Raw genomic sequence first — 21,604 nt, forward strand, 5'->3', positions numbered from 1 at the left:
TGGAAGTTCATACTTCACATAAAGAGTGTTATTACCAAAATAAGTGACATGACCCTTGACTGAAGGTCATTTCCTACAAGTCAAGGTCACTGACAAAATAAGTTCAAAGTTTGAGTCAGGGGCATATCTTTGCTATTGAGAATCACTAGTAGATCATACTTCACACAAATATTGTTATGACTCAAATAAGTGACATTATCCTTGACTTAATGGTCATTTTGTACAGTTCAGGGTCATTAACAAAATAAAACAAATTCATAATTTGAGTCAGGGGCATATCTTTGCTATTGAGAATCACTAGTAGATCATACTTCACACAAATATTGTTATGACTCAAAAAGGTGACATTACCCTTGACTCAAGGTCATTCTGTACAGTTCATGGTCATTAACAAAATAAAACAAATTCATAATTTGAGTCAGGTGCATATCTTTGCTAGGGAGAATCACTGGTAGTTCATACTTCACACGAAGATTGCTTATGACCACAAAAAGTGACATGACCTTTGACTCAAGGCCATTTCATAGTGTTCAAGGTCACTGACAGAAAAAGTTCTTTGTGTAGCCTTTATCCTTCTTAGGAGAAACTGTAACAGTTTTATTTTACAAGACGACTTTTAGATTGTGTTTTTGCAGGGGTGGAGTGTTGTTTGTGAGCTTGCTTTTGGTGCATCTAGTTTCGGTTTAATTTTAAATGAAAAAACAACAATCTGTTTGAAATTTAAGAATTTTGTAATCAGTAATCATGGTTAATGAATAAGTGATAGAGTACAAATTTCAATGTTTACTTTTTAGAAAAATGAATGTAACACAATGACAGTCATAAAGACATCATCATTGACAAACATGTAAATTGCATATGTACTTGCGTAAAAAAAAACCAAGTTTATTCCCAAAATCATGAAAATCCAATTTCGCAATATTTCCATCTTTTCAAGGTAAATTTCGGAACAATTATCTTTCCTCCGAGAAAAAGTTGGGGGGGGGGGGGCATGGGCTGAATTCTCTATGATGCTATGTGCCCAATGGTTAGTACGTCTAACTTTGCAAAAAAAAGGGGGGGGCGCATTCAAGTTCCTGTTAGTTACATTTACATACAGTGTATACACAGAAGTATAGCTGAACTGTGATTATACAAAATCATGTAAACCTAAGGCATGTACAACTAATCATGAGGTAATTGATTGTGAATGTGGTACATTTGAAAACAGGCACCTCTACACAAGTAGATGTTGCAAATATTACAACCAAATATAGTTTCATGTCTTTGACCTTGAGAACCGCGCCATCTGCATCGCCTCTTTTTTTCACCAAGTTTAACATTCACGTGTCTTGAAATACCTGCCCTGGAAACCGAAGGACCATGTGGCTGGACTTTTCATAATCTTTTACGACTTGAGAAGTCCCCAATCAAGCATTGTGCAATATCCAGGGAGAAGTCATTCAAGGAATAGTGCTTAGTAGGCTTTGCTGTACCCGGCGTATTCAACCACAGAAGGAAGCTGTTTATAATAGAGATTTCAAATATGAAATTCATAAAGTACTTCCAGAATTTCTTTGAGGGTCTTCCGACAGGATTCTTTGATCTGTACTGTTGGGAGCGGTCCACTCCGGAGTAGTTCTGCTGGTAATGTTGTATTGGAGGAGGACGCTGAAGAACTACAAGATCACCACCCCTCCTGTGTCGAATGGCGGGTTCATCCCCAAGTGGGTTTGATGTAGTGGACAAGACATGTACCTGAAAAAGCATGCATTTATGTCATATAATTTTATTCCAGATTTTCCTATAAGGCCAAAAAAAAAAATACCGGTATGTGTGTTTCCTTTTTCATCAGATTTTAAAATAGGGTAGGTAGGTTGGCTTTTTTTTTTTTTAATGAGCTTTTCAGTTTTCTCTTTTAATTCCTAGCATATGATTTTTCTATACATTAATAAAATGTATTTTACAGATGGAGCAAATGTGAATAGTGACAACTGTTACAGAATTAAAGCTTTCTTAAATCTAAGATTAATTTGGAATGTACACCAAGATTTTATTTTCATGTAAATAGAAAATATAAATACTATAGATTAACTGAGTATAATACCCATTACCACAAATATATTACATGTATATAGTATTAGTTCTATTTTCCTGGTCAACAGACATAACTGTAGACAGTAATATCGTAACTGTAGGTGTTGAATTCAGAAACAGAGGAAATTCTGGTTAATCAGACGAGAGCCTTAGAATTAAATCTTTTCAATAATTAAAAAAATCAAAGTACTGAAAGTACTGTTAGACGGTGGCGTCGTTTGAAAGTGGCATATTACATGTAACAATGAGTGATGTATGATAATCATTTTTGTCGAAAACCGCGGCCAGTGTCGTATACATGCACTAATACTTAACGCTTACTCGCACAACTGGTCGTGAGTTTCCTACATGGATAATTCTGTGGAAATCATACCTGTGATCTCAATCTACACTTTACAAATGCTGTGTCTCTTGGTCGTCATCTTTTGGGGAAAACCCAAACATTTATCACAGTAGTCTTTGTCGTATAGAAGTTTGTATCTATATTTTGTTTCAATAGGTTTGTATCCATATCAGTTGACATTAAAACCCCGTTTGAATGACTCATTAAATATGTGGGTTGCCACCACATATTGAATGAATAAATCAAATCCAAAGAGATTTCATTACAGTTCGCCCAAATATTTGATTGTTTGAAGAAGGAGATTTTTGGTTTTTCCCTTTTGACCTTTGGGTTGACCCCGCAAAGGGGAACAACTTTTGAAAAGTTTGGATTGGACTATTGTGCTTTAAATATATTGTAGATTTCTGAAATTTACGAGAACAAATAAAGCTTTGGCATGATAAAATACTAATTTTTACTAACTATTTGGGCATACAAATAGTATGTTAATTGTCCCTCTCGACAGCATTTGCCCTCAATTTCTTCACGGGGAAAAAGTTGCAGTCTTGTGGACCATCACATTTGCTTTTTTCCTCATAGTCAGTTAATACATTTAGGTGTAAAGAAAACGGATGGGTTTACAAGAACCTGTTTGATAAAACTGGTATTGCTTTTGGAATGCACGTCATCATGAAAAAGAAGAGTAAATCAATGTTTTATCTTCGACTTTAGTGGATTATTTCCATTTGCTAACAACAAAAGTGAATGAAAATTAAAAAAAATATTATACAACATTCAGTCGCGGAAGTTTCATTAATCAACGTTTTAAACATTTGTTCCATTGTATTTAGCTATAGATTTATTCAAATCATTTGAATGAATTCGGGAAAGTCACATGTATATATTATCGCTTCTCGGTACACTTTAACACGCATAAATTACTTGCTACATTAAACTTTTCTAGTAAACTTACAACAAATATTGATTAATTATACAAAATAAGTTTTTAAAAACACCAAACAAACAAAATTCAAGTTGAACGCACGTTTTTCCGACCGTACAGCTGTGTGTATAAAAAAGAGGTTTTGTCGTAAAATACAATTTCAAATTTAGCATTTTTTCAATGAAATATATTTGATATGTTATTATATAAGTTTAAAAAATGGTAATTTCTAACTATATTCAGTTTGAAATATTTCAAAAAGATAAGAAAAAATAATAAATCTTTAAGTTTTGGTGGTTTCGAACCCACAACCTAAAACCCAAGTTCTATAAAGTTTCCTTATGGCTGGTGCTCTAACCACTGAGCCATTTCATTCACAACAAAGTGCGTTGTTTAAATGCTATATGAGACTATGACCACGAATTTACGGACTTGTATTATATTTCTAAAACGTTTAATTGTTGAGCTACAAAATGACATATCTGAACTGTAGTGGGTCATCTCTCCACATTTTTGTTGAGTAAAATCGGTTTAAAATCCATAAAACCACATTTAGACTGTAAAAAAAATTATTGAGCTCAGACCCACTCTATGAAAGAAAATGCATTGAAGTTATAAAAATTACACTTTTAGGAGGTTTTGACACTCATATGCCAGTTTAAATCAATATATTGCAAGTATTTAAAATATTTAAAGATTACAACCCGATGTTACGTTAAATATATACATTGTTTTTAAATATTTTTTAAAAAAGTATCAGATATAATGATATTTTATTTTTGCCGTATCTAATCATTCCTCATATGGGCATTTTACACGCCTTATTCACCCATCTTCTTTGGTTTATTCTTTGCAAGTACTAGACAATATGCAATAGATCTAGGGTTCGCAAATCCCGGCAATATTTTCGGAAAGCTATAGTTCTGTAGCTCAGCAGAATTCTACAGTCATCTTTGAAGCACATTTTTTTTGCCTTCATGTTTCATTATTTGTCGCAAATATAGCATGGGTGTATACGCTACGGCTGATGCATCGCGATAAGCGATGACACATACTTTCTAAACGGTGTGTATTTCAATTGCGAGTCGCAACAAACTGGCGCATTTATATAGGCCCGCCTATTTGTAAATGCATGTTGACAAAATGATGCTAACACTTGGAAACAAATGTCGAAGAAAGTTCATAATAGAGTTGTACTCGCGAGTTAAAAATTATTTGAGAACAAACGGGGCGATGTTTACGTACAAATGTAAGTAAATAATGTTATCTGTTAGTGAAAAAATGCCCCCAAACCAAAGAAAAGATTCTCCAATACATTTAGCAGGGACGGGCGCATATGAATTAAAGTCACTATTTGTACTTCGCTCATCGAATTGCGTTATTCAGTTCATTGTGAAAAAATTGACAGAAACTGTTTAGTTAACAAAATTATTATATCTTACATTACCGTTCACAATGTACCATAAATGTATATGGAATATCGCATGTTTTTTCTCACAAAAAGCTAGCGTTTGCTACAAATTAGAGATACACGAGCTGACACGCCGTGAAATCCATAAGACGCATATGTAAAAAAAAAATCTGAACTCAAAATCTTTGAAACATCGTTAAATGTAGTTTATATACATTTAAAATGGCGACCCGATTTGCACGTTAATTTTACAATCCGACGTCGATTAGCCTGTTTGAGAGAAAGTCAGCAGCAAGTAAAGCGTCAACATCTGTAGTAAATATTGTCTGATGAATATCGAGATGTCTGTAATAAAATTAATGTTTCTACAGACTGAGTGAGATACAAAATATTAGGTACATGTATTGTAAATCACAGGTCAGTCGAAAATTAAACACATTTGTATCGTAAATTTAAAGTTTTTTTGTGTATTGTGTATTGTGCTGAAATATGAAATGGCAAACCAGTTTAAATAGTGCGTTTCTTACAATTATTTATATCATAAAAAAGACAAGAAGCAATTATTGTGACCAATTGTGACCAATTATCGCAGTGATATAGTTTATGCAGTCCTGATACAGTTAAACGTCAAAACTGGCAGTTGGTGCTTAAATTATTAATACCACGTAAGCAGCCAGGGTAACGGCTCATTTAAAATAAAACACAATTTCATACATTATTTAAATGTATGTACAAAATAATTAGCAGCTATAATGCTTAAAATATCTGAAAAGATTAAAATTAGTTCTCATACGACACGTAGATAAAAAATTGTCTGTATAACACTGCATACATGTACCTAACAGAGTTATCGTTCCTTATCCGCTAGGGTCCCCGTGAGAAATACTCTTCCGGTCAGGACCGTAGCAATAGACCGTGGCTATTTATAGCCACCGTCTAAAAAGAATACATCATTAATGGTTTAAGACTAATTTTTAAAATTTCATTTGCATCTGAAACGAAGCATTTTAAAATCATATTTATAATGTGAATGATTGTTAGGCCTATTCAAAGACTTACGATGTCTGCAGTGTCCACACCCAGAAATATAAAAAAAACTTTGCCTCTGCTTTTTTCATGTACATCTTTATATTAATTTTTAACACATCACTGACCTAAAAAAATATTTATTGCATTGATAATTAAGCTAAAATAACCAAGGATAACTTTCATCCATGCTGTCAATCTGCACTTAGAAATCTTTAAAACGCTTTGATAAGTGGTGTTTTCTATTGAATTATTACAAGCGTTTTTTAAACTCTGATTTGTAAAGACTCTATTGTTTAAACCAATTACGGTTGGTAATCTGGATTTGGAATAAAAAGTGTAAGGGTCGGCGCATATAAAATAGGGTCGGTCGGGAAACCGGAAACACACATATTTTTTTTTTTGGCCTAAAGTACAAGAAACCTGTGTCAGAGTTAATGCTCAAATAAGTACCAAGTTGAATTTACACACTGAGAGATGTATCAGATTCACGCCTATACATATAACGAAGGTGTTAAAACCCTCTGCATTATAAGCAGTTGCATAAACTATTGTGATAAAAAATTGATCAAAAATATACTGGTACAGTATATACAAGGATAAACAAAATCTTACTGGTTTATTATCATTCCAAACAGTAATGACCATGTTTTCATGCTGCACTTGCTTGGCATCCCCACGTTCTAAATTAGGGTTTTTCAGTTCAGTGGGAAATCCCCTCCTGTTTGCCTTGATGGTCCCACATGCATATATTCCATAGTTTTCCAGGCACTGGACCAAAGGAATTGAAGTGAAAAATCTGCAGTTTGTAATATAGTAAGTTGTAAAATAGTTCAAAAACATAATTATTTTTTTGCAAGAAAGCTAGATATCAATCCTGGTAAGCAAACAAAGAAAGGATACGTGTATTGTAATACAATTTATACAAACCTGTCAAAAAACACATGATGACCTTTCCATTTAATGTCCTTGCACAAATGTTTCACAACTCTCTCTCCCAAGCTTTGTCCTTGCATCTCATCAAATTTTCCAAGGTAGAGCCGATAATCATGGGTGTAGCCATTTGGCTCACAGCGCATCTATCTCTAATGAAATTCAACATTATATTAAATTACAGAATTTTTTTTTTTTAAATTATATATTTAATATGAAGACTGTCTTCCATGTATGTATCAGGATGGAGTATAAAATCAGGTTTATTTATTTATTTATTTAGAGAGAGAGAGAGAGAGAGAGACTTATAATAGAGAGAGAGAGAAAGAGAGAGAATACATAATCATCAGATATATTTCAAACTCCTAATCAGAGTATTTAATACTATTGTTGCAAATTAGTAATTTCAATAATTTTTGATCATATATTCTAATTGTTTTACTTATTATACATGGTTTATGAACAGGCACACACTAATAAAGAGCTACACTTATTTTAAAATTTTGAATTCATGTTTGATTTGACAATCAAAATAAGCCTTACATATAATATAAAAAAATGACAAATTGTAAATAAATTATATATAAACATTTCTTTGGGTGTAAATTCAAATTATCAATACCTTTAGACCCCTTTTTATTGGCTTGCATGGAGTATATTGTCGAGCAAAATGGTGACCATTCCCTCATCAAAACTTTGGCATTTTCCTGGTTTATAATATTTTTTGAATGCTTCCCTTGTTGACGTTATGAGGGGTCGAATCTTATGCTTCCCTTGTTGACGTTATGAGGAATCTTATGCAGTCTAGAAAAACAAACCAAATAATATTATGATATTGCAATACTGTTATTATGAGAGTGTAAAATATATATAATATGTGTAGTACACCTGTCCAGTCAATCTTTCACTGTTATCTGGTCAAGGTTCTCAAACGAATGCTCGACATTCTAAAATGAATGATTTCACACAAGCTAAGTTCACTCGCTCAACAGAATCACATAAACTGAAAGAAAGTATGTACCTGTCATACTGTGGAGACCCAGGAGCTCCCTGTGTACTGTTGTCATTTACATGTAAATAACGAGACAGCATGGTAAATCTATTTCTTGTCATGCAGTCTTTAAAACCTTGGTTTCTATACAAATTAGAAAAATCACAGTGATTCATATAAATTTGTTTACTAGGTAACTCTAGCTATTAGAACATAATGAATACAATCTTCATAATATAATATCAGTGTGTTGATATATATATATAAAATATGATTGTTCGTGCATATACATAAACTGATTTGCTTTTGTTCTTTATATTATATATCTGAATTGAGAGGTGGACAGAGAATGCAGACTGACCTCTAGCTCTCTCTCTCTTGCTCTCTCTTTCTCTCTCTCCATGCAGGGGGGGGGGCTAGACTTATAATAGAAATTTTGAGAAAAAAAAATTATGAAATTATGGTTATGTTATGTCTATATAATGCTATGTCTAACTTTGAAAAAAAGTGAGGGGGCTATGCCAACCCCCCCGGTTCCTATGACATGTGAGCTAAATCACAAACATGTCAATTTCATTCTCATAATATCTACTTATGAATACATATTATACAATTCAGTAAATAATTTTTAAAATACTTACCATTATGTATTTGTTATCAGACCAGTACATGTAGATATCTGGTGATTGGTTTATCCCCATAAGAATCCATAGACCAAAGTATGCCCTGACTTCAGTTTCATCTGTTGGAACCCAGTCATGGTCGGGCTGCCCTGTACTTTCCGCCGTCTGTGCTGCATATTTGTTGGTTTCCTCGGCTATCTTCCCGAATATGGCTGATGGCAGCATTAGCTGGAAATACCGGTACACGTGATCTTTGGGATCAAGAGTATGACATGGGCCATGAACTTCTCCAAACTCCGCTATTTCCACATCATGAAGGTCACTAGACCAGAAATCGTCACCAATATCGCTCAACTGACTGTCCAATGTGCACGGCGATGATTGTGTTTCCTGTGAGTCGGATTCACTGTCGGTGTCAGATGAGAATCCCTCGTTATCTGAAACGTTTACATTGATGTCTGATCCATCAGAGAGGGAACCGTCCGAGTCACTGTCCGCGCTTTCGTCCATTATGTCGATAAATTTTCGCGCTGTTTACATGAAAGTCATAGCAACCAGGCCAAGGGAGCTAAGTCATTCGGACAACGCGGCAAGTGTAAAATGATGTGGTCATTGTGCAGTTGATAAACAAAAATGACATTCCTATTATAAACATTGGAATTAATAAAAACAATTTTGAAATAAACGTTTTTGCAGAACCATTTGTTTCATTGCAAATCCCCAAAATCAAAAATAAAAATGATGTACATATCAAGTTCTATATATCTGCAATTTATATTGATTTACCCTGCTACGTATACTTTCATGAATTGTCATACAAAGTCATATACTGAATATCGTCTATATTTTTTTCTAGAAAAAAACCCCAGATCGTTTATTTTATCTCTTGCTTTTATTTAGGAAAAACAAAAACTTGACTTGATTCAGGTGGAAAATGTCGCGCTTTATACTCGCAGGCATGGCACGGTCTGACTCAAAGCAATTTTTAATGAATTTTAGTACAGAATTTTAGATTAAATATTTTATTTTTATATCAAATATTCTAAATTTAAAAAATAGTATCACATTTACTGGATTAATTTGCGTTATTGTCAATTTGATATAAGATGCGTAGATTGTTTATACAGCGTGTATTTAGGCCTATATGTCAACCGGAAAATGGCGTCATTTTTGTTCGACTTCTAAAACACCGAAATTCCCATAAACAAATAACACATTTACACTTATTTTTATGTCGAAATGCTTGTAGAGACAAATGTAGCAAAAATTTCAAGCTTTCAAATTTTGATAAACATTTTTATCAATGGCGTTTTAAAACAAAGGTACGACCGACGGAACTTAATTCATAGGCGTCGGAACCGGGGGGGCTAGGGGGGGGGGGGGGGCGCTTAGCCCCCCCCCCCCAACTTTTTTGGCAAAGTTATACCTAACCATTAGAAATATTATAGCATGATAGAGGGTTCAGCCCCCCCCCCCCTAATTTTTCTCGCAGGAAAGATTATTGTTCCTAAATTTACCTTGAAAGATTGAGAGGTTAGATTCAGAAGCATACCCCCCCCCCCCCCCCCCAGGGATTAGTAATTTCATTTTTTTGGAGAAAAAAATTTGGGTAAGTATTTTATTTTGGAAGTATAGGTATACTCCCCCCCCCCCCCCCACGGATTAGGATTTCCATGATTTTGGGAATTATCTTTTTCTCAATATTTCTGAGGATTAGTCAAGCCCCCCCCCCCCACTTTCAGTTTGCTTCCGACGCCTATGTAATTAGCACATAATCAGTCGACCCAGAGCGAGTTTTTGAGATTTCCGTTCGAAAATACGATATGCAATCCAAGTTTTCGGTAATTTCTAGACGTCGTACAAAAAATGATAAGAGTAAAAAATGTTTATGTTCTATTCTGCTTTCAAAAAATACAAACCGTTTTGCTACAGATAAGTTATTAACAAAACGCCAGCATTTTATTATCAATAACTACCAAAAGGCGTCTATGGGCGTTAAACAGCTGTTAAAGGGTTAAGTAATTCTCCTTTACTTTATAATACATTTTTGTAAAGACAAGAAGCAAGTAAGTAAAAAAAAATAACTAAATGACGTCACCCCTGTGAACAAAAGTACCTCCACCCCTGGATCATTACTCTTTACAATCTCCCAGACCTCAAGGAGTAATTGCTCTTGATATACAATACAACATTTTTTCACCGGTGTATACCGGTGTACACTAAGTTAAGCTTAATCAAGCGCGCCCTAAACCCTGATCTCTACAAGGAGGAAGGATCATTGACGCCATGTACCGAATGAAATAATGTTAAGGTCACATTGATGGTAAGTAAGAATAATTGTATCTATATATATCTGATGATGATATTGATTTGGTTCAATATCATTGATATGGATTAAGTCCAGATTATTAGGCGCTCAATGTTGGGAAATTCTATATGGACGTTCTTATTACTAAACCGAAAGTAGAGGCCATTTTGAACAAAATGACTTGCGTTTTAAAATTCTCAACCATCGCCTCATACATTCACTAAAGTTTTTGTTTTTAAATTGTTCGTGTTCTTAGATAATAATTATTGTATATTGTAAACCAGTGGCGGATTCAGAGGGTTGTGCACCCGGCGCACGCCCCTTCTAAAATTGTCAAAACAAAGTTGAATTATACTCCTTCGAAGAAACAAGATATACAACTTGCGAGTATTAATTATGAACTTTTTAAAAACTCATTGGATTTCTCTACATTAAATTGATTTTAACGGTGTAGTATAAAATAAAATTACCCGTGTGAAACGTACATATAAAGTCCATTTTGATTACCCTCTCCTTGGGTTCAAATGTGACCGGTTATTCTCTAGGTGCTCTACCAACTGAGCTATCTGGCGCCGGTATTCGAAGCGGTCTGACCGTCACACGATTTTAAGTTATTTGTTATACTAGGTACATGTAGTGTCTAAAACTACTCTTCCATGTTTATGGTACAATACAAGCTGGCATTATTTTTCAACTTCATGAACATCGTCCCATTGAACTTAATTTTTTTTAATCTGAATAATTTAAATTTCTGCATGGCAGAGGGTTTTGATAGGATTTTGTAGGTCTTTTATCTACAAATGTTTAATTATTCAAAATCATCTTCGAGGCCCCCACCAGGGCTGCCCAGACCCCTTGCCTAAAACTGGCACTCTAACTTCATCCACTTAGCTATAATGCCTATACTCTGTCCCGAGTTTTTGCTTCCACCACTTTTTACTTGATATTTCAATAATAGTAATTACTTTTGTGCTCAATCTACGTTCATCCACTAATATGAAAAATGTCCGGATTATCTGTTTTGAAACGCCCCCTCTACCGCTTCAGGTTTCAATACACATCCAAAAATTGAAAGTCTACGGAGATTTTGCATTGCATCAGCCATTAATAGGCCGGATGATAATGTTAAAAAATTGCGCGATGTATTCCGAGTGTATTCTGAATGGGGAAAAGATGTAAACATTTCCCATTACAAATATCCGTAAGAAAATTGTTTTCGTTCCTGTGAAATTTTATGAGTGAAAAGGGATAATCGTTCAATGAAGATATCTTGGATATATTCCCTTTCATCGATTTCAATTGTAATTCTTTCACAGGTATGTGTATTTTTATTAAAAATCATCAAAACTTGATGGAAACAATAACTTGGGACAGACTATAACTAACGGGTCTAGGCCCTATATCAAGTGACCCCGCCTATGTGCAAAACATTTGGAAATCGGAATTTAGTAACTTATATAATCCCTCCACAGATGTAGCCAGCAATGTTATTATGAAATCTAAAAATGGAAAATCCCCTGGTGTTGATGAAATTCCATATGAAGTACTTAAATACGATTGTGTTCTTCATCGTCTCTTTTTGTTAATGTTTTCAGTCCCATATAATTCCCTCCGTTTGTTGACCAGCTACTATATGTCCTATTTTAAAAGATTCTAACAGTGATCCAAGAGTACCGCTTTACTATCGAGGAATCAGTCGATAATCAACTATTTATAAAATGTACAGTTCCATTTTAAATCATAGATTTATATCTTATTTAGAAGATAACAGCCTGCTTGTTGATGAGCAAAATTGATTTCGACGTGAACGCTCTTGCACTGGCCACGTTTTTACACTTAACACAATTAAAATATACAGAATAGAAAAGAAACATTCGTGGCGTTCATCGATCTACAAAAAGCTTTCGATAAAGTAGACCGTGATCTTTTAGACTTTTAAAATTTTCCCTCTTACGTAATGGAATCGACGGGGATTCTTACTTTTTACTTTTACTTATTTATGAAAACACAGTATCGTGTGTAAGAGTCAGTGTCAGAGTTGTGTACTGACTGATTCTCTACTTTAGCTGGTGAACGACAAGGAGACATCTTATCACCGACCCTCTTTTGCTCTTTTCATAAACGATCTCGCAAAAGAAATTAAAGAACTGAGGAAAGGTATAACGGTGGAGGAATTCAATTTAAGTATTGTATTGTATGCTGATGATATTGCTCTTTTATTCGACTAAAAAGAAAATTTGCAAAAAATACTGGATACTGTGACTTACTGGTGTGCAAAATGGCGTCTTAAACTAAATATGAAAACATCAGGAAAAAAGAATCTCAAAGTGATTTTCAGTTCCTAATTAACAGCAATATTCTCCAGAACAATACAGATTATAGATATCTTGGTGTAATATTTCATGAAAAACTGAATTTCCAAACCAACGCCGATACTTTATCAAAAGCTGGTGGACGCGCTCTCGAAGGCATGGTTTCCAAAATTCGTCCATATAAAGAAATAGGAATTGTTTTTAAATTGTGTAGCACAAGTTTTGGATTCTTGTAGTGAAGTGTGGGGCCTCCAGAATTATCATTCTATTGAAATAGTACAGAATCGAGCCCTACGTTTTTACTTAGGCGTTCACAGATTTACATCTTCATCAGCGCTTCACGGGGAATTTGGATGGAAACTCTCTTATTATAGACACTATATTAACGCCGTGCGATTATGGAATCGATCGCTGACAATGGAAGACAATCGGAGAACAAAGCGTGTTTTCTTGTGGTACTTTAATCAAACTGGTATATCTAGATGGACATCACGCATTAAATCACTATTTAAATCTATGAATCTGTTACATATTTATGATAATTTATCAGTCTGTGATGTTAATGAATTTGAAAACAAGCTGTTTCTTTCTTATTAAAAATGAATGGTTGGGAAAGATAAACCAACTACCAAAATTGCGATTATATAAAAGCATTAAAACAAATTTTAAAAACTGAAAATTACCTTGAAATGAACATTTCAAAATATCAAAGATCTATTTTTGGCACAATTTAGATGTGAGATATTCCCAATTGAAATTGAAACAGGGCAATATTAGGGGGAAATCTCTTGAGGAAAAAATATGTCATTTTTGTGTATTAAATGAAATAGAAGACGAGGGTCATTTTCTGTTGAATTATTGTGCAGTGTATTCCGACTTTAGAAGAGAATTATTTAATAATGTAGGATATAATCCAACAGTAGGAATGTCAAATTTAGACTGTATTATTTTTCTACTGTCAAATTTTCCGAGACAAATCTAAATATTTACTTGAATCTTACCTTTATAGACATTCAATCATTACTGTATAAACACGCAATGCGCAATATGTGTATATATGTATATATGTGATAATTGTATTTGCAGTGACATATAGGCCCAATAGGCCGAGTGTTTCATTATCTATTTTGTATAACATTTTGTAATTTGTTATAACACACGTCACTATAATAAATTATTTACTTGCTTACTTACTTCAAATCCTGGATCCGCCCCTGTTGTAAAATAAATGATCTGGTAACCAAACAAATGAGAATTGCTTTGTTTTTATTTTAATCATAAGTCAAAAACTGATTAGTAAGAGAAGCCACTATGCTCGGATCTGGACGGAGGGGGGGGGGTGGGTCCCTAGAAACTTAAAGCTTATTCGTCCACATTGTATAATTATTACACACCCCCATCCCACTGGTAAACCCCTTAGACACCCTCTTGGCAAAAAAATGTCTGGGTCCGCGCATGATTATGTACATGTAGCTTAGTATAATTATTGTTATTAGAAATGCCTAGTTAGAAATTCAAAAATTGGTATAGAAATACAAAAAGTTGATAATGATAAGGAATGGACAAAATAAAATACCTCATCTATTTGATTAATTATTATTTATCAAATAAATATCTCATAATCTATTCTAGATGTCAATATGCTTATACATTTACTTGCATACATGTGTGTGTGTGTGTGTGTGTGTGTGTGTGTGTGTGTGTGTGTGTGTGTGTGTGTGGAGGAGGGGGGTTGGTAGAATTGATTGACTTCTTGCTGATTTGTCATGGCTTAATTTACTTGCACATTTCTCATTTCAGATGGCATTATCTGAATCCCAAGTACCACCCGACGCCCAGCATTATTTGGTGTGTGGCACTGAAGACTGTGAGAGGAACTGCCAGTTTTACTGCAATGACTGTCACCAACCAATGTGTGAACAATGCAGAGATGAACATCAGAAGAATACGAAAACCAAGAGCCATGAAGTGGTTCCTTATAAACAACGTAAACGACCGCTTCCTGTTGAGCAATGCAAGATCCACCCCACAAAAGAAATGGTTCTTCTCTGCGAGGAATGCCAAATTCCCATTTGTTACAAATGCACAGCCACAAAAGAACATCGCGGCCATGCGTTTACTGATCTAGAAATAAACTTTGATGAAAAAGTTTCCCTATGTCATGAAGAAATTGCAAAAATTAGAAATTATTTTGAGCCAACTTCTCAAGATTTGAAAAAAGAAATTGCTGGCGATGTCACAGAAATAAAGAAGATTATGGACGGCATTAGAACGTCCATGAAGACTAAAGCTGAGGCTGTGAAAAAGCTGGTAGACACAGTCACTTCAGAAAATATAAAACAAGTCGGCAAAATTGAACAGTCATTATTAGAAATATTAAACGGCCAAAACCAAGAAATCGATGATTACATCACCTATCTAAATGATTTAATCAAAACGTTTTATGGTTACCTATCTCCTTCAAACATCGAACAAATAACATCTGCTCTCAAATCAGAAAGCTTCATCATTCGACCCATACCAGAGACATCCAAACCAGTCCCACCCGTTTTTACTGCTGGTCAACACAGCAAGGCAGATGTCGCCAAACTACTGGGTATAATAACTGTTCCCAATAATAAACCAGAGAACAGAAAAATAAAACCTATGGAGACTGTCTCCACACAATTGAAACCTACAGAGAAACAGAGAAAACAAGACAGAGAGAAATCTTATGTGAAACAAACACTGTCTCTGTCTTCCTCTTTCACCAAGGTCAGGAAGTACAAAGTACCAGGTGTTTACAATGTATTTCATATATCACTAGGTAAATCAGGCAGACTCTGGGTCAGTGCTAGTAATGGTAACCTTGTCCAAACAGATCTACAGGGGAATCAGCTACAGAAGATAAAAACCAGTGGTCAAGATGAAGGCTACCACACAGTCACACAGGACGGGGGTCTGATCTATACCTACAGATACAACAAAGTCATCAAAAGGATAAAACCGGATAATACAATCACTGAATTCATTAAAACAGGAGACTGGATACCACTCAGTATACACTCCTCCCACATCAACGGGGACATACTGGTGGGGATGAGGAAGGATAACGAGGGTAAAGTCACCAGGTACAACAAGACAGGGACAGAAATACAGAACATACAGAGAAACAACAAAGGACAGACACTGTATAGTAGACCACACTACATCACAAAAAACATCAATGGTGATGTCTGTGTATCAGACTATGGCAAACATGCTGTAGTGGTGGTGGATAAATCAGGACAACACAGGTTCTCCTACACAGATCAGAGGTCAGAGTTTAATCCCGTTGGAATATGTACGGATGTACTCGGTCACATCCTGGTGTGTGATGTTGTCAGTAACACAGTTCGTCTCCTGGATCAGGACGGTAAGTTCTTGTCTGTACTACTCACATCACAACAAGGGGTAGAGGGTCCCCGTAGTGTGTGTGTGGATGATAAGAACAATCTCTGGGTGGGACAATGGTTAACCAACACAGTGACAGTGTACAAGTATCTACAGTGAACATTACGTATCCATACAATGATTACATGTATGTATTGTGTATATGTTGTGAGACAATGTAACAACAACACTGTGAAAGTGTACAATACCTGGTATCTACATTATACATTGGAGTACATATACATCATTCATGTAAACCCGTGTATGTTTATTTGCTATACATTGTATCGGTTTTATCAATGAGTATTTTCCATTGCTGATAAATTGACAATAAATATGTATTATCAATATCAAATTGTTTTGAGTTATGTTTTGTTAGAATCGAAACTACTAGTTTGAATCTTGACAATTAACAAAAAGACTTTATTTATAAACGGCGCTTTCTATCTAGGTATGGTAGACGTACGATATATGAGATATTAAAAACAGATGCATGTATTAAAATGTTGATTCATAAATAAGAAAATATATTTTTAAAAACAATACGTTTTCTTGTTTTAAGCATCACATATGGGATATACGAATAGAGAGAGAGAGAGAGAGAGAGAGGCTAAGATATTGGCTTAAGAATATATATATGGTGGACCCCTTATGATGACGGCCCTTTAAAAAATCAAATTTTCCTTTTAAAAAAAAAACAACAAACGTCGCAGTGGCGTCGAAAGCAAATTCAAAGTGGGGGGGGGGGGGGTGGGGGGGCTAAACCAATCCTCAAAAATCTTGAGAAGCCCCCCCCCCCCAAAAAAAAGGGGGAGGAGTATTTATTTTTTACCCAACCATGTAATTCCTAATCCAGGGGGGGGGGGGGGGGTATACCTATGACTCCAACTTCTCAATATTTCATTGACATAATCTTTTCTAGGTATGTTTAGGAAGAATTATGTTAGTTGAGAGAAAAATTGGGGGAGGGGGGGGGGGCTGAACCCTCTATGATGCTATGTGCCTAATGGTTAGGTCCAACTATATGGAGGGTAATCATGTTCAAAAATCCAGCCATGTAAACTTGTAAATCCGAATATGCAATCGTGTTGATGTGTGAGCCTGAGCATGAATATGTGTAATTCTGATCGTGTAACCTGTAAAACTCGGGCATAAACACGTGTAAGATTTGACTCAGTTCCTTCGCATGATGCACATTTTGCAACTTTATTGTTTACATTAGTTAATTAAACCATCAACTTTGCACACTTTCAATCCGTAGGATGTGCTACTGCCGAGCCTGAAGTTACAAATGCAAAAACTACAGATTGAAAGTGTGCAAAGTTGATGGTTTAATTAACTAATGTAAACAATTCAAACTTAAGTTGCAAAATGTGCATCATGCGAAGGAACTGAGTCAAATCTTACACGTGTTTATGCCCGAGTTTTACAGGTTACACGATCAGAATTACACATATTCATGCTCAGGCTCACACATCAACACGATTGCATATTCGGATTTACAAGTTTATTTTTTTGGATTTTTGAACACGATTACCCTCCACACAACTTTGCAAAAAAAGTGGAGGGGGGATTAGCCCCCTAGCCCCCCCCCCCCCCCTCCGGTTCCGATGCCTCTGCGCCGAAATACTCTGCTTTCATAATAACATTTTCTTCTTCATAATTAAAACCAATATTAAAAGAAAAAAATCCTAGTTGATATTCGTGTTATAGTTGATTTATAATGAAATTATGTAGCATTTTGGAATACGTGTTTTTGCAAATATATTACGTCGATCATTAAGATATCAAAATAGATAAAGCAAGTTGTCAAGAGTGTCGCGCCCTATTAAATTTACACAAGTTTGGTTGATAGATGTCCCTGTTTGAATTTTTTATATTTTTTAGCGAGAATATACATGTACAACTTAAAGCTCTAAATAAGACTGTCTGTAGTTAACAATATATTTCTAAAAACACAAAATAAACAATAACCCCTCCTCACTACACGTATATAAAAACAGGAAAAACAAATCATTAACATTAATGATGAAAAAATTCCAATTCAAACGTGCAAAAGAATTGAATCTTAAAAAAGGGACGCTATTTTTGCTACAGTGTAATCCACTTCTGCAGGTTAGCACTGACCTCTCTCGGCCATTTACGTAAACACGGTAACAAAGAAGACGTGGTGATCCGAATGACTGCATACTCAGTACTCACTGCACAGATTAAAGAATTCACACAGATCAGCGTGAATGGAATTGTGAGAAAATTCTCAGAGGAAGTGGCATGTGATTTGATGATGTATGATGACTGGAATTTCTCGGGTCTCGGTGACGGTTTCGTTTCCATCACACTTACTCTCAGCAAGAACATTTCCTATAAATTTTATCTCTTGTGAATCGAGAATTGTCTCCATTTTTTGACGGATACTGAGGACATCCTTTTAAAAAAAATTCCCAAATGAATCAAAGCCAATAAAAAATTTTGGGAAAATATTTCTTTCTGTTAATTTGATTTTTATTCTTCTGCTTCGGATCAACATTAATGAAAATATTTGCAATTTGGTTTCGTGTTTTCCACAGGAAAACAAAAAACAGTTGTTTAGCGGAAGTGACAACAAGTTAAGTATAAACTTTCTTTATTCAAAATCCATGTTATCATTAAAATTATGTTAATTTCATAACCGTTATTTGCTAGCAACAACAAATTTTTGTTTGTGTCATTTACCAATTTATATGAGTTATAGACAGAAGTCTATTTTAAAATGGTCAATGTTATTCGGAAGTTTTAAAACCAGTTTTGTTTAACGAAAGAAAAAAATGTTTGATAATATCCAGACGGGCTTGAAATATCATTACCCTAAAGATTTCAAAATTATAGATTTAATTCCCAATGTATATATTAGACCAAACAAATCTGGCCTTTTTAGCGCAGGTGTGCGGCACTCCCTGCTTGCATTAGGTTGCATTGTTGGCGCATTGTCATCCCTGCTTGCGTTAACTTTGGTAATTGTTGAGTGATCGGTCATCCCTGCTTGCGTAAAGTTGAGTCCCTATATATGTGCAGGCGCGGTGATTGGAGTCTGCACTTGCCAATATTGGCAGCAATCAGGGCTATCCGATTCTATCTCGGGTACGGGCCTGCAGGGATCACAGGCAGTGACTTTCATCAAAGATAATAGATTTAGAATGAACCTTACCAAAAGGATGGAGGGGAGATAAGAAGACGGACACATACAATCAATTACAAAGTACGATGTACTGTATTCTTTTTTCTTATTCGCTGTCATCTCCTTAAAAGCTAAAGTAACCCATAACTTTCCCCCTATATCAGGCGGGACAAACATTTTGTTACAAAGTTGGACACTTCCGTCTCCTTCCCAGCCCCAGTTTCAACGCGCTAACTTATAACAATGCTGAAATTACATGTATACTTGTAAAAATACAGATCATACATGTACATCTGTATACACCGAAGGTGTATGTAATACCAATATGCTCAAGTTTATATAGTTACCCTTCTTTCGAGAAAGCAACAACAACAAAAAATAAACATTATGTTAGGAAAACATTTTTGGGTTAGACCAATTTTTGGAAGCGCTAAATCATGTTTTATTGTAACAGTACAAACTCAATGTCTGGCCATGGTCCCATGGAAAGTTTCGGTCATCGAATATCACACATAGTCTGTCTATAATCTGAGGGCAGCCATTATCGAATTTCAGGTCAAAAGTTCAAAGATCACGTGCATCTATTCTACAATCAAAGAACCAAAGGCATCTAGGGGAGAAGAAGGGAGAATGAATTTCACAGACATGTCGTGTTTGATAAAGGATCTTCTAAATACTGTGATTTTTAAATCGATTCATCTGTTATCAAATTATTGTTCACCATGTTTACATTATCTTCTGGTAGTTTTGCATCGAGTTTTTTTCCTCCCGTGAATTACTGGGTTAAAAAAAAAGTCACCAAACACAGCATTAATAATTAACGGAATACAAATGGCCCATATTCGGCGGTGTTATAGACGCACCAGGGACGATTTTACATATCATCGATAAACTACTTGGATTTTAGCAGACTGAGAATACATTTATGCACAACGATCATTTTTAAAGATAGCTGTATATCGTATCTAGCCAAGTACATGTACTCGTATTTTCTCTATGTCAATAAAGCTTTGTAGCGAAGGGGGGGGGGGGGGTCCTGCCCCTGGTTTTTTGTCAACCTTTCACTTAAATCAACATTTTGACCCCCCCCCCCCCCCCCCGCGCTTATCTGGAAATTAGAGAAACAAAATGTTAAGATATTACCCCATCCACTCTATCCACAAATAAAGGATAAGGATTTAGAAGATATTTTGTAATCTGTTTGCCAAGATTTTCAGGTAGTTCTGTCGCAAACCCCAACCAGTTACCTAACGATGCTACGTGTCTGGTTATGGCATGTTCTCATGTTCCTACATTCCATTCATGTTCCATTCAAGTCTGTGACATTCTAAGTGGATAATAAAACGGAAAGAAAACGCTTCTATGTCACGCAATAAAAGCTGAAAATATTGGTTTTTCCCCCGATTAAAACTTAGCCATCAATAAAAGAGATATTTCCTATGGGGATAATTTGATTCCATTTTTTTTAAAACAATTCAAGAGTATTTCATTTTTACTACATTGTTAAGGATTCTTTTACATTCCTGTGGGAGTGATCTTTCTTCTCCAGGGGATATTGAACCTAGTTTTAACCACAGGAGCTCAGCACAATCAAATACTTTTGCTTTGATAGGAGATTTTGCTAGAATTTTTAACTTAAAGTTTCAATATGCATTTTACCTCATTTAGCCCCCCCCCCCCCTTCCCCCCCCCCCAGTCTGTAAAATACATACAATTTGTAGTGCAGTGTTGGGGGTGTTTTTTGGTAGAAAGAGACATAGAATTCTTCCTGTAAGAAGTGCTTTTTATTCTTTAAATAATAAGGCAAAATATAACCACATTAAATATTTTTTTATTTAGCAACTATAGATATATAAACAAGTATGCAGGTTTATCCGTCGATATAATCTTTGAACATCATAGAAGATTGGATAAAAAAAATGGTTGATATGTTTCAAATTTTCAATACAATATTGTTCCGATATAAAAGTTCATTTTCCAACCAACTCCCCCTGTCTTTTCTTTGACCAGATATTTCGTTTCCCCATAAGGAAATCGCTGTTACGCTTTCCCATAAGGAAATCGCTATAGCGTTTTCTGGGATAAAATCTTTTT

The 21,604-nt window shown here is 35.1% G+C and overlaps 2 protein-coding genes across 2 annotated transcripts in view; one reads left to right on the forward strand and one right to left on the reverse strand.

Annotated features, from left to right (window-relative positions):
* LOC136269759 (E3 ubiquitin-protein ligase TRIM71-like) overlaps nt 1-16,684 on the forward strand; it is a 36,915-nt gene extending 20,231 nt beyond the window's left edge. The window contains exon 2 of the mRNA XM_066082311.1: nt 14,746-16,684. Within this exon, the coding sequence (XP_065938383.1) occupies nt 14,746-16,476 (1,731 nt within the window). The 3' untranslated portion in view covers nt 16,477-16,684. The remainder of the gene's footprint in view (nt 1-14,745) is intronic.
* LOC136274275 (piggyBac transposable element-derived protein 2-like) lies at nt 1,143-7,842 on the reverse strand. Its single transcript, XM_066080719.1, has 5 exons — nt 7,733-7,842; nt 7,334-7,515; nt 6,709-6,863; nt 6,394-6,577; nt 1,143-1,737 (listed from the first exon to the last, which is right to left on the reverse strand). The coding sequence occupies exons 3-5, from the start codon at nt 6,855-6,857 to the stop codon at nt 1,378-1,380; spliced, it is 693 nt and encodes a 230-aa protein (XP_065936791.1). The 5' UTR covers nt 6,858-6,863; nt 7,334-7,515; nt 7,733-7,842; the 3' UTR covers nt 1,143-1,377.
* Nucleotides 16,685-21,604: the final 4,920 nt, after the last annotated feature.

Source organism: Magallana gigas, chromosome 4 (genome assembly GCF_963853765.1).
Source record: "Magallana gigas chromosome 4, xbMagGiga1.1, whole genome shotgun sequence".
In the NCBI taxonomy this organism is placed as follows: Eukaryota; Metazoa; Mollusca; class Bivalvia; order Ostreida; family Ostreidae; genus Magallana; species Magallana gigas.

Coding starts and splice junctions, on each gene's coding strand:
- LOC136274275 (XM_066080719.1), bottom strand. CDS start 6,857: ATGCGCTGTGAGCCAAATGGCTACACCCATGATTATCGGCTCTACCTT. Junction 6,578..6,708: donor CATCATGTGTTTTTTGACAG/GTTTGTATAAAT, acceptor TACAAACTGCAG/ATTTTTCACTTCAATTCCTT. Junction 1,738..6,393: donor TTTGGAATGATAATAAACCA/GTAAGATTTTGT, acceptor ATGCTTTTTCAG/GTACATGTCTTGTCCACTAC.